The following is a 14,175-nucleotide window of genomic DNA, read 5'->3' as shown; positions in this document are numbered from 1 at the left end:
CAGCAGCCTCAGCTGCATCCGCCAACATAAATGGCTCATACACTGATGCAATCAGTGCATCTAAAAGGAATCATCCTCACTGACGGGTCAGGGAAACGAGGACCCTGTAGGGTGGTCCCATCGGCAGCGACCAAACTAGATGCAGGATCTGATGAAACAGGAGAGCATTGGCTAAGCCAACGCCCAATGCTATCCTTAACATGCACAGGAGGTTGGCGACTCAAGCCTCCCCTTGGTGGGCACCGACTGAGGCCCTGAAAAAGGGGGGCCAAACGATAGGACCCCGAAAGGTGGTACCCCATGGGCGCCCTTCAAAGGAGGCCCGCATAGGATGCCGCAAACGGACCTCTCTATGAGGGGGCGCCTGCCACTAATGCGGGAAGACCCGCAGACAGGCTACCTCCAAAGAGCCATTGGGAAAGGCGGATGCCCCACAGCATCCTGGCAGCTAAACCTGCCTGGAACTCTGCCCCCCCCAGAGCCACACTTCCAGAAGGGGGCCGCGTGAGGGCGATCCACGGGGTACCCATGACCAGCCAGGGGAGCGGTGGGGAGACAGATGTACCGGGGTACAATGGTGGCTTTAGCTTCCACAACCGGGACTGCCACATACAAGGTCCAGCTAGTAGGCCGCAAAGTCACAGCCTAAATTTTCGGCCTGCCTGACCGCATTGTACTAGGACCCGTGGATACTGGGCCATCCGTCCCCCAGCTGTCCCAAGGGGACCTGAAAAGGCCACCCACCCCATAGCAGGCCCACCAAGGGTGACAGCATGCCTGCAGGCACCAAGGCCACGGGCACCCACAGCCTGGGCACCAGCCAAGCCCCCACCATGAGCACTGGCAGACAAACCAGCTCAATGCCATTCAGAGAGGGGGAAGTGGGTGGAGAGGGAAAAGTATGGGGGGGGGGGGAAGAACCCCAGAGGGACCAACCACCCCAAAGAATACCCATGCCCGACACTGAATCCAGGGAAGGAGAGGAGGGGGCCCCTACTCACCAATCCAGCAAAGCATGCGGGTAACGCTCCCAAGACAGAAACCACTTCGCCACTGAAGTGGGGGAGCGGTCGGCCAGAAGGAACGCTACGACTCAAATAGGCCCCTTGATGTGCCACTGACGCCTGATGACAGAAGATCTAAGAAGCACTAAGTGCCCAAGTAGAGTGCACCGTTATAGGGAAAGGAGGAACCTGACCCTTTTCTAGTAGCATAGGCCTGAGTCACTGTCTGTCTAATCCATCTGGAAACGGTCGCAGAAGAAACATACAGCCCTTTTCTTGGCCCGTCAGGATCAGAAACTGCGAGTCTTACCTCTGAAAAGACTCAGTGGTTGCCAAATACACCCGAATCGCCCGAACCACATCCAGGGCATGCAAAGCAAATTCCTTAGGATGTTTGGGCCTGGGACACAAAGAAGGCAACACAATATTTTCATTCATAGTTACATAGTTTTGTGAGGTTGAAAAAAGACATCAGTCCATCCAGTTCAACCTGTGATGTGTGTGTGTGTTTTTGATGTTAACCGTACATTGTATATGCCCTTATGTTGTGGTCTTTAAGGTGCCCATCTAATAGTTTTTTGAAGCTATTAGATGGGCATCAAATGGAAATCAGAGACTAATTTAGGAAGGAACGACGGACATGGGCGAAGAACCACCTTATCCTTGTGGACCACGAAGTAGAGGGTATGTCAAGATAACGCCGCCAGCTCAGACACCCCACAAGCAGAGGTGATAGCCACTAAAAAGGCCACCTTCTGGGATAGAGTAAGATCAAATCCCATGGCGGTAGAGAAGACCGCACCAGTGGAGTCAGATGTCGAACCCCTTGAATAAAAAGTATGCACCAGGGAGTGCATGGCTGGGGGGGGGGGGGGGGGTCGCTAAAAGACGACCCACCAAGGCCGACACTTGGCCCTTGATGGTACTCAAGGCCAATTTCTGTTTAATAACCTTGTTGAAGGAAGGTCAAAATCAGAGCCACCGAAAAAGAACGAAGGTGAATACCAACTGACTCACACCATAAAATGTACACTTTCTACATACGATGGTAGATCATCCTAGGAGGTAGAATTCCTAACCTTCAGCAGTGCCGGCATACCCGACCCAGGTAAACCTCTATCCTTCAGCACCCAGCTTTTTAACAGCCAGGCTGTCAAAGGCGGCGACTAACACAGGATAGAATATTGGCTCTTAGGACAGTAGAGAGGCTGTCTCTAAGGGATGTCGGCGATCTATAGTACCAGGTCGGCGTACCAAAACCGGCGAGGCCATTCGGGGGCCACTAGAATAACCGGATAGCCTTCAGCCTCCATTCTGCACAAAAGCCATGGCAGAAGCTTGAGAGGAGGAAAGGCACAGATCAGACAATACTGGCCCCACTGGGCAACCAGAGCATCTGAGGCGCCCGACAGAGGATCCTGTGACCTTGCCACAAACCTGGGTACCTTTCTGTTGAGCCAAGATGCCAACAGATCCACCTCGGGGTGCCCCATTGGAGACATATCTGATAAAACATGTCTGGATGAAGCGACCACTCCCCTTGGTCCAGCACCTGCCGACTGAGATAGTCTGCCTGCCAGTTTTCCACTTCAAAATGTGTACAGCGAAGAGGGCCAGAACAAAGCGGCTACTTCCAGGGCTGCCAACACACTATTTATTCTGCCCTGGTGATTGACATAAGCCACCACCATGGCATTGTCCAAATGGATCTGTACTTGGAGCCCTCAGTGTTGATCTCTCCAGTGGTCTGTTCCAGTGTCCAACAACCCTGTATGGAGCTCAGTCCCAGGACACCTCCCCACCCAGACAGACTGGCATCCGTGGTGACCACTGTCCAATAAAAGGGGAGAAAGGATTTCCCCTCCCGAAGAGAAAGAGCAAAGCTACCAGACCAGGGACCCCCTGGTTTCCCAGTTCATCCGAATCTCATTGTCCAGAGACCTCGGGGGCACTTGTCCCATTTCACCAGGATCTCCCTTTGAAAGGACCTCGTATGGAACTGTCTCAAAAAGGTAGATATCCTCAGGCCCAGCACCCACATGCAAGTCCGGAGGGAGGAAAAACTGCCAGACAGTAGTAGATGAATCGCACCGTGCAACTTCTGGATTCCATTCTAGCCAATGTTCCTTCCTCTGAACAGAGTCAGACCGAGATAATCCAATTTTCTGGATGGAATCAGAGCAGACTTCTGGTCATTTAGAAGCCAACCGTACTCCATCAGGGTCCGTATAGTGATCTCTACATCGTCCACCAAGGCAGCAGAAGACTCCACAGAAAAGAGGAGGTCATCCACGTAGCCCAGTACCCCAATCCTAGAGCTGCATGGTTATTCATTACAAAAATCGTGATCTTGAATCATCCCCCTCACTATCTTAAAACAGCATTTCCCCGAACATTGTAAAGTACATTACATATTATTGGTAAAAAAGGTTGTCTGTCAACTTATAAGTTAAAAAAATATGAACAGGAACATAACACCAAGAATTCATGTTTTGGCCATATAGATTTATAACTGGTTTAGACCAACTGACATTTAGGCTACGTTCACATCTTGGCGTTGCTATTTACAGGCGTTTTTTTAGGCGTTTTTTCAGGCGTTTTACATGCGTTTTTAGGTTGACTAGTAACCAATGGAAAAAAAATAAACGCCTGTAATCTGCCCAAAAAGAAGCTCATGTACTTTTTTGAGCGTTGGGCATTTTGCTTAAAACGTCAAAACGCTCAGATGTGAACAGGGGCCATTGAAATGAATAGGATTTGTCTTGTTGGGTGTTTTTTGAGCTGATCCTAGAGCAGAAAAACTCCCCAAAAACGCCCCAAAACGCCTACATGTGAACTTAGCCTAACTGAGATTTTACAATGTATTCATCTCAATTCGGATCATGCATGCTCCCTAATCAGTCACACAAGGGTTAAACACATATAAGCGCTATATGAACCCGATGATGATTAATGATGGCAGCAAGAATAGTCATAAATGATGCCAATGTATTTTTCCAAGTTACCTGTGGGGCCGTATTAAAGGGGCCCATGGGCCAAACTTTGGACATGCCTGTTTTCGATCAAGGGAATGAACTTCTGTCTGTGAGGGCAGTTTAACCTCTTAAAGACTAAGCCTTTTTCTGACACTTGTTGCTTACAAGTTAAATTCAGTATTTTTTGCTAGAAGATTACTTCGAACCTCCAAACATTATATATATATATATATTTTTTTTTTTTTTTGTTTAGCAGAGACCCTAGAGAATAAAATGGCGATCATTGCAATCTTTTTATGTCACACTGTATTTGCGCACAAGTCTTTTAAAGGCAGTTTTTTGGGAAAAAATACACTTAATAAAAAAAAAAAATAAACAGTAAAGTTAGCCCAATATTTTTGTATAATGGTAAAAAATGTTACGCCGAGAATCGTGATCTTTATTCTAAGCAAAAAAATCATGACTCATTTTATCCAGAATCATGCAGCTGTACCTAAACCCCTGCTAGCGTAGCAATACCAGAACCAGGGTCAACACTTTTGTGAAGACCTGAGGAGCAGAGGCGAGACCAAAGGGTAACGCTATAGTGCTCCTCTCCCACAGCAAAGCGGAGGAAACGCTTGTGTCGGGCACATATTGGAATGTGCAGGTAAGCATCCTTGATGTTGATAGAGGCAAGGAAGTCCCCCTGATGTAGGGATGCCACCTACATGCGAATGGACTCCATTCTTAATTTCTGTACCTGCACAAAGCAGTTCAGGGCCTTGAGGTCCAGGATCAGACGCATGTTGCCCTCCTCCTTTGGGAGCGTTAACAGGTTTGAATAAAAACGTTGAAACAGGAACCATCACACCCTGAAGCAACAGGTCTTGCACCGCCCCAAAGAGAGCTTGCAATCGGTCCGGGGACAGATGCACATTGAAGTAAAGAACCTTTCCAGAGGGAAATAACTAAACTATCTTGTAACCAGACAATATCATTTCATGGAATTATTTGTTGTTCACCAAGGAGGTTCACGAGCTCGGGAACCAGCGAAGATGTCCCCCGACCCCAAGCATGGGTGAGGGCACACCTTCATGCTGAAGGAGCCTTGTCTGCAGGTCTAAACAACCCGCTGTCAGCTTGCCATACCAGGGCCACTTTGAACCTCTTGAGGAGTTCTTGAAATGTTTTGAACCCTTGTCAGTGGACCCTGAGGGACAAAAAAACTTTTTGCGAGCTGAGAAAGACGGGCCACGTCTGCAACGAGATTTTCATATCTGTGCGACTTTAAGTTGCAACGACTTCAAAGTAGTCCCTGCACTACTTTGGTACGACTTTGATGCGTTTTGATGACCATAGACATAGGTATTGCTTTAAGCCCAGTCAAATTGCAGTAAAACCACAGCAAAAATCGCACGACTTTTAGGTCGCACAAGTGTGAAAGAGGCTTTAAGCCAAAATAGATGTCTAAACACCACTGCCAAAACAGATAGCTTAGAAATCAGGAGAGCCACATCCAAAGAGGCATCGCAGACAAATTGCAGCCCCTGAACCACCTAGTCTGCCAACTCAGCAAAAGCAGGGGGAATCTGCTCACCCTCTAGGTCACAGCGTAAAAGTTACCCACTCAGTGTTTGTGACACCAGGGCAATGGCCAGGACTGGCCTCATCGCCGAACCAGCAATAGTGAACATATTGCAGGCCACAGACTCCGCCTTCCTTTAAGCCAGATTCTATAAAAGCCGCCAATTCCTCTACAGGAATCATGGTTGCCTTGTTATATACAGCTACATAGTTAGTCAAAAGACAAGAGTCCATCTGGCTAAACCCAAAAAAAAAAAAAAAAAAAACAACAGTAAAGAAAACAAAAACTATACAATCCCATATACACACCCCTATACTCGCAGTTGATCCAGAGGAAGGCAAAATACCCCAGCAAACCATGATCCAATTTGCTACAGCAGGGGAAAAAATTACTTCCTGATCCCCCGAGAGGCAATGGGATATACCCCTGATCAACTTTACCTATAAATATTAGTACTCCGTTATATTGTGTACACCTAGGAAAGAATCCAGGCCTTTAAAGCAGTCTACTGAGCTGGCAAGAACCACCTCTGGAGGCAGTCTATTCCACATTTTCAAAGCTCTTACTGTGAAGAAACCTTTCCGTATGTGGAGAGGAAATCTCTTTTCCTCTAGACGTAAAGAGTGCCCCTTTGTCCTCTGTGATGACTTTAAAGTGAATAACTCAACACCAAATTCACTATATGGACCCCTTATATGTATTTATACATATTTATTTCACTTTTCTATAACATACTGAAAACGGACATGCCATCTCAGAAAACCGTGAATATGCTAAAATGGGAAAAAGACCTAAACCTACAGCTCACTCTCCAACAACGGCACAGTGCATTGTATTCCATATATAGATACTCTAAATGCACTAACCACTGGGAAACAACAGTTAAGATTGTAAACAGATGGTATTACACTCCATATAGGCTGGCCAAAATGTCGACGTCCATTCCCTCACTGTGTTGGAGAGAATGTGGCAGGGACTGGTACATTCCATCACATCTTGTGGGAATGTCCCTCACTTAACAGCTTCTGGAACACAGTGTTCCAGTGCATTTCCTCCTGCACAGATATACTTTCACCCCCTGATCCTGAATTGGCCATTTTAAACATCAACATTGACAAGTACCCACACTCCCAAAGGCAAGTGATAACACATCTCTTGTTAGCAGCTAGGACCCTTATTCTCCGAAATTGGAGGTCCACTACCACACCCAACTTATCGGAAGCTATCTCCCTGGTAAACGATAACTATCTTATAGAAAAATCTCTAGCAGTTAACTCATTAGCATATAAGAAGTTCCAGGAGTCTTGGAAGTGCTGGCCCTATCTGACACAAGCAAATAGGCTCTCTTAAATTTGTTCACTCCTGATATTCCACTCCATGTTGGAGGGAGGAAGGGCTCCCTTCCGCCTGGGCCCGGTGACAATGATCCTTAGGGTTCTGGACCCGGGCGGAAAGAGCCTCCTACTCCCCTCCACAATTACTCCGAAATTCATCCCTATTACTACATTACTGTTTTGAAGCCTTCTACTGTATACTGTAAATCATGTATTTGGTTCTGCTTACATGTTACTGACCGAATGCCATTTACTCCCTACTCGGGATGTGTACACACATTGGAAACTTTGATCTTTAAATCTCTGTTACTTGTTCTTTGTTAATTGTTGAACTTTATTTTCTTATGAAAAACTCAATAAAAATTTATTGAATAGAAAAAAAGAGAATAAATCCATTTCCTCTATTCTTTCCTCATAGCTGAGCTCCTCCATGCCTCTTAAAGTTTAGTTGCCCTTCTCTGCACTCTCAAGTTCCCTGATATCCTTTTTGAGAACTGATGCCCAAAACTGAACTGCATATTCCAGATGAGGTCTTACTAATTTGTACAGGGGCAAAATTATCTCTCTCTCTGGAGTCCATGCCTCTGTTAATACAAGAAAGGACTTTGCTTTTCAAAACCAAAGCTTGACATTGCATGCTATTATTAAGCCTATGACCTACCAGAACACCCAGATCCTTCTCCGCTATGGATTCCCCCAGTTCTACTCCCCTAGTCTGTATGCTGCATGCATATTCTTGGCTCCCAGATGTATAAATTTACATTTATCAACATTAAACCAAATTAAAGTTGGAGTCATCCTGTAAGGAAGTTATTCCACTCCAAATCTTGGTGTCATCTGCAAAGACTGAAATGGTACATTTAATCAAAGACCCTATATCATTTATAAAGATATTAAAAAGTAGGAGTCCCAACACTCAACCTTGTGGTACACCACTGATAACCTCAGACCATTCAGAGTAAGAATTAATCACTACTCTCTGACTTCTATCCATTTACAAACTGATCTTTCCAAGCCTGTAGACTTTACCTTACACAATAGTTGTGCGTGGGGGAACTGTGTAAAACACTTAAGCAAAATCCAAGTATAACTACATTCACAGCCACCCCTCTATCCCAGGTTTTACTTACCTCCTCATAAAAAGAAATTAGGTTTAACAACTTCTGTCTTTGATGAATCCATGCTGTCTGCTGCTTATTTTTTTTCCAGCAAGAACTCATCTATGTGGTCTTTTATTAAACTCTCCAGTATCTTCTCGACTATAGAAGTTTAACAGGTCTATAGTTACTTGGCAGACTTTGATCCCTTTTTAAATATAGGCACCACATTGGCCCTACGCCAATTTAGTGGTACTATTCCAGTCCTTAACGAGTCCCTAAAAATTAGAAACAAAGGCGTTGAAATGACAGAGCTCAATACTTTTAGGATGTGTGGGTGGATGCATCTGGTCCAGGCGCTTTTTCCTGCCTAAATATTTCTGGACTATAGCACATTTGAGCCATTGTGGATATTTAGGGCTGTGTTAAGACCATCCTCATAGTCATGAGCTCCCCCATGCTCCTTTGTATACACAGAGCTGAAGAAAGTATTTAATAAATTTGCCTTTTCTTTGTTCCCAGGTCACCCACTCCAGATTATTAAGGGCCTACCATGCTCACACCTGACCTTTTTACTATTTCTATTTAAAGAAATTTTGGGTTTTTTTCCTACTATCTCAACCTGGAAACATGGGTTTACCTCCGGTGTCACAGTCCACTTTTTGAGAAGAGATTCTTCAAAGGGGTACCTCACAGCAAAGCGTTTTGGAACCACAAAGGGGCATTTTATATGCTCCCATTCTTTATAGACAAACTTGTCAAAATAGGAGGGATAAAGAAACACTTTTGCCGTGCAAGACGGCTTGTGGGTGCCTGTGCCCTCAGCACAGACTAGCTGCATCCTCCATTTTTAAAATGTCCTGCACAGAAGTAACCTGTGCGTCAACCAGCGCCTTCTCAAGCGCAGCTACAGGCGTGGATTCCCTGCAGGGTGGGCCATGTCTGCAGCGGCAGAGTCAGATTCAGGATCTAACAAGACTGGTGAAGCAGGGGAAGGCAGGGGGACACTTTTTGCTCCAGCCACCCACAGGGCATCTACACCCGGGAAACAAAGGACTCCAGGACCACTGTCAGTACATAACTGGATGGTTGGGACCCTGGAGGGACCTGCTGCCTCTGAGAGGGGGTTTATATGGGGAAACATGCTCCCGAGACTCCATAAGTAAAAGAGGGAACACACCACAAAGTGTCTAGCACTGCTGTGGGACACCCCCACCGCACCAGTAGCCCCACCGGGTCACCAGCAAGCAGAGCACCCTACAACCTGCAGCAGAGAGAGGGAGGGACGGCACCAGAGTAGCACCAGTCTGCACCAGATAGCTCAGTATCCACCATGCAGCGTCCAAGGGAAAGAAAAACCCAAAAGTCAACAACAGGGGAAAAGGAGGAGCTCCCACAGCCATAATTGCTGTCCAGAGTTTCCACTGTCATGGCCGCCACTCCACTTGCATGCTGGACAAACCAAGCATGGCCGCTGGACTACGCAAACATGGCCGCCGGACTACACAAACAAGGCCGTCGGTAAATAGAATCACACAGGCCCCATAGAAATGGTGCAGGCAACGGCAAAATGGCCGCCACATGCGGCATCCACAAGGCTCCCAGATACCCAGGAAGAATCTCTGGAGCGCCAACAGCCACGTGGAGAGGGGGGGATCCGGATACGGGACCACTAGCAGTGGCCAGCGACCACTCCCCCCCACAGCCGTGAAGCTTATCCGCCAGCGGCATTGTGACCCCCCCCCCACCGGTACAGTCGGAACACTATATCTACCGTTTGCCAACCCACTGCGCTAACCCAGGAGTAGGGGTGCACCGATCCGACTTTTCTTGTCCCGATATCTGGCATTGTGTATCTTCCGATACCAAAACTGATCCGGAACTACACATACAATATGCATGCAGCTTCAGTACAGAGCAAAGCTGCTGCTTCATGTGTATGGCTCCACCATTCACAGAGGCGGAGTGCATCTGATATCACTCCGCCTGTGAGCTGGACCTATACAGGAAGTAGCGGCTCCCATACCATACTACTACTACACCAAGTAAGGGACGGCTGGGCAGGGACTCCGCAAAACCCCGATCCAGCTATTGTGGCAGTGTCGATGCCGAAATCTGATCCTAATATCGGATCGGCGTATCCTTACCCATGAGGGGTACCAAGCAGGCCCACCAAACAAAAGGAAGGTCTGAGGAGAACCCAGTCCATCCTAAACTGCGACTTGGGCAAAGACCCGGTCGTATGTAACCTCGCAAAGCGATTAACTCGCAGGCCGACTCCACCCAGTGAGGCTGTCGCAGAGCTCTTATTGGAGCGGGTTCACTGGCGAGACTGGGGGGGGGGGGGGGGGGGGGGACACTGGATGTAGATATCCAGCTCGTCGCCCATTCCGGCAGTTGATTGTAGATCTCACAGGAAAAAAATAAATGCCATTTTAAAAGGAAAAACTGCCAGGACCAGAGGTTCCGGCAGGGAACTAGGTCCTTACTCCTCACTAGGCAGAAAAAAAAACTGAAGACCTATACCAGAGAGGGGAGGGGGGGTGTATACCACCTAGGACTACCCATAGGCGTAGCCAAGTCTTCCCTGCCTAGTTTCCTACTCCTGTATGGGGGCAATATAACCCAGTGGTTCTGAATAATTTGAGAGCTGTGTACATCAACGAAAGAAAGAGAAACATTTTACTAGCAGCTACCTCCGCACTGCCCAATCCCCCCTTGTTTTTCCAATTACCCATAGGTTCATTACCTAATAAACCTGCCATTATGGTTTTTAATTTATATTCCCTTTAAAAAGTGATAATACGGATTATTCTGCAGTATTATTGAAGCGTTGTCACTCTGAACAAGGCAGTTCAAGATGGACATATGGGAATACGCTTTTTTGTGGAATAATACTTACCTAGCTGGATGCAGCATAGTTCCCCATGCCAGCTCTAACACTGAGAACTGAGCGATCAAACATTACCGATCGCTTGGTTCTCATAGCTCCCTAAGCAGAGAGCTGCTGCCTGTCAGTGGCTTTCTGCTATGCTCCCCCAGCGCTCACTTGGCTGTGGAGGGGGCAGGAGCAGTCAGCTCAGGCTCTCAGTGGCTTGCTGAGAGGCTGAGCTGGGTGCCGGTCCAGGCATGTGGGCAGATCCTGACCATATGGCTGAGATCTTTCCCAAGCCTGGACTGGCTCTGTGACATCCGCAGACTTTAGCCCGCTGTCTGCTGAAAACAGGGCACAGGAGTGCAAAATGATAAGCACTCTTTTGATCCACAGAAGTACAGCCAAACTAGTTTTGCCTGTCCTTTTTGTTTAAGTAAAAGCAAACAAATTAAGGTCCATATTCAACCTAAAAGTTTTAGTCAGTTATAGTCAAAGGGTTTTTCTTTTTTTAAAGTTTTAAAATCTCATTAGTAAAAAGCATCCATTGTAAGCTCACATGGAAGTGAAAGAGTTTGTATTAACCCCTGTAATTGTCAGACTTGCTGGGCAGCATAGTCTGTAAACGTGGCGAAAATTACATAAAGTTATAAAAATAAAACAAAATGATATACTTAATACCATCCTTACAGGTATTTACCACATACAGTTTACAGAATACAATATTTCTTCCACGATCCTTTGGGTCAACTGCTAGATCAACAAAATAGCTGCCAATACAGTTGGGAAACAAGTACCCACTTAAACAAGCCAAAACATCTTTGCAAAACACATCCTACCTTAATAAGATTAGCACCCCCTTTCTCACATCCAATGTGGTATTTCTTCTCTGGCGTCTGGAATGCTAACAATTCCTTTGTTACTCCTAAGTGACCTTCAAGAATGGTCTCCTCGATACCCGTTTCACCGGTTCTTTTAACGTCATCCTAAATTAAACAGGACACAGCATGTTTATATTATACATTACCAGGTCTAAAACCCTAACAAACTAAAAAAAATTGGATTTTTGACTTACCGTAAAATCCATTTCTCTGATGTTCATTGGCTTGCACAGCTCCAAAATCTTATTAACCATTGGGTTATACTGCCTCCTACAGGAGTAGGACACTAGGCAAGAAAAGGCTTGACTACGCTTAATGGCAGTCCCAGGGGTATACACCTACACTCAGCTATACACACTCAGTTTTGGTACAAGCAGTGTCAGAAGAAAGCCAACTCCACAGAGGGGTGGTTGCTGTGTCCGTCAATGAACATCAGAGAAATTAATTTTACAGTAAAAATCCCATTTTCTCTTTCGTTCATTGACGGACACAGCTCCGGATTCTTCTCAGCTATTGGAACATCCCAAAGCAGTGGTAAACATGAGGAGTGGGGAAAAAAGCTGAAAAAAATTCTCAAGGCGAACCATAGTCAACCAGTTAACATGGAGCTCAACCATAAACAACTGGAGCTCACCTGAAAAACACAATACACCCTCAAAGAGGACTGGGTCCTCTAAGCAGCAGCCAGCAAAAACTTGCGGCCAAGAGAAGCATCCGCAGATGCCAACACATCCACTGACGACCAGGTTGCCGCCTTGCAAACCTGCGTCACTGGCGCTTGATGATGGAAGCCCTGGAGACACTAAATGCCCTAGTAGAGTGCTCCTTGACAGGGAAAGGAGGAACCTAACCCCTGATGCAATACCCCTGAACCACTGTCTGTCTGATCCATCTGGGAATGGTTGCAGAAGAAGCGGACAATCCTTTGTGAGGTCCACCCGTGAGCACAAATAGAGCATGACTTCCTAAAAGACTTGGTAGCTACCAGGTACACCCTAATTGCCCGGACTACATCCAAGGCATGCAAGGCAATTTCCTTTGGATGTTTTGCCTAGGTCAAAAGACAGTCAGACCACCTTAGAAAGGAATGACTCTCCGGGGCGAAGCACTACCTTATCCTTGTGAATCACCAATAGGGCGGACAGGATAACACTGCCAGTTTCGACACCCTGTGTTCAGACGTGATAGCCACCAATAGGCCACCTTCTGGGGCAGCGCAAGCAGGGAAACCTCCCGAATATTTTAAAATGGAGGCTTCTGTAGAGCTGAAAGCACCACATTAAGATCCCTGGGTGTGGCAACAGAGCCCGCACTGAAGGAACCATATGTCGGTCACCCTGAAGAAAGGTACGCGCACCAGGGAGGGTGAGGCCAAAGGTCGTTGGAAAAACAGTCAAAGCTGATACCTGGCCCTTGATGGTACTCAAGGCCAATTTCTGTTCAACCCCCCGTTGAAGGAAGGTCAAGATCCGAGCCACGGAGAAGGAGTGAGGATGAACCCCAAGAGACTCACACCACGCAATGTACGTCTTCCACGTATGATGGTAGATCTTCCTAGAAGTATATTTCCTAGCTTTCAACAGCATAGGAATCACGGATTCAAAACTCCATTCTTCAGCACTGGGCGTTCAACAGCCAAGCCGTCAAAGCCAGTGACTGTAAAGTAGGATCTAAGATCGGTCCTTGGGACAGCAGATCCTCCCTGAGAGGAAGTCCCCAAGGAGCATCGGCATACCAAGACCGGTGAGGTCAGTCTGGACGGAATCCCTTCTGCTTTGGTCCTGCACAGGAGTCATGGCAGAAATTTGAGGGGGCTGGAACAAATTGGTCAACCCACCTTACAATGCTGGCTACTTACTGAGCCGCCAAGACGCGACAAATGACAGACCACGGCCGTGGCATTGTCCATATGAATTCTTACCGGACACCCCTGAAGACGAATTGTACAATAAGCCAGTCAAAGGTTGATTGCTCGGATTTCCAGAACATTAATCGGCAGTCTGGACTCTTCCAGAGTCCAGACCCCGTGAGCACATCTGTGCGGAAGACGCCTCCCCACCCCGACAGGCTGGCATCCGTGGTGACAACCGTCCAGTACAGGGGAAGAATGGATCTTCCCTGTCGAAGTGCCTGATAATGAAGCCACCCCTAGAGACCGTGGATCCTTGTTTCATTTCACCAGAATCTCTTTAGAAGAGATCTTGTGTGGTACTGTGCAAACAGACCGCCTTGAGGGTGGACACCCTCAGGCCCAGCATCCGCACGCATGCCCAAAGGGATGACCGTCTGCTGAACAACAAAAGCTGAATTGACTCCTGCAAAGAAACACTCTGGCTGAGGCCGAGTCCAGAGTCACACCCAGATAGTTCAGTTTTGGTGGACAGAACCAAAGCAGATTTCTAAATGTTCATAATCCAACCAAAATCCCTCAGAGTTCGCAGGGCA

General features: G+C 47.0%; 1 protein-coding gene across 4 annotated transcripts in view; it reads right to left on the bottom strand.

Annotated features, from left to right (window-relative positions):
* Positions 1 to 14,175, bottom strand: part of USP9X (ubiquitin specific peptidase 9 X-linked) — a 593,271-nt gene that overhangs the window by 123,029 nt on the left and 456,067 nt on the right. For all 4 annotated transcript variants that reach the window (XM_082246987.1, XM_082246989.1, XM_082246990.1 and 1 more), the window contains exon 29: positions 11,689 to 11,835. In XM_082246987.1, coding sequence (XP_082103113.1) covers positions 11,689 to 11,835 — 147 coding nt within the window. The remainder of the gene's footprint in view (positions 1 to 11,688; positions 11,836 to 14,175) is intronic.

This window comes from Pelophylax lessonae (genome assembly GCF_965119305.1).
Source record: "Pelophylax lessonae genome assembly, chromosome: 2".
NCBI lineage: Eukaryota > Metazoa > Chordata > Amphibia > Anura > Ranidae > Pelophylax > Pelophylax lessonae.
Note: the sequence above shows the minus strand (reverse complement) of the source record. Positions and strands in the feature narration are given on the sequence as shown.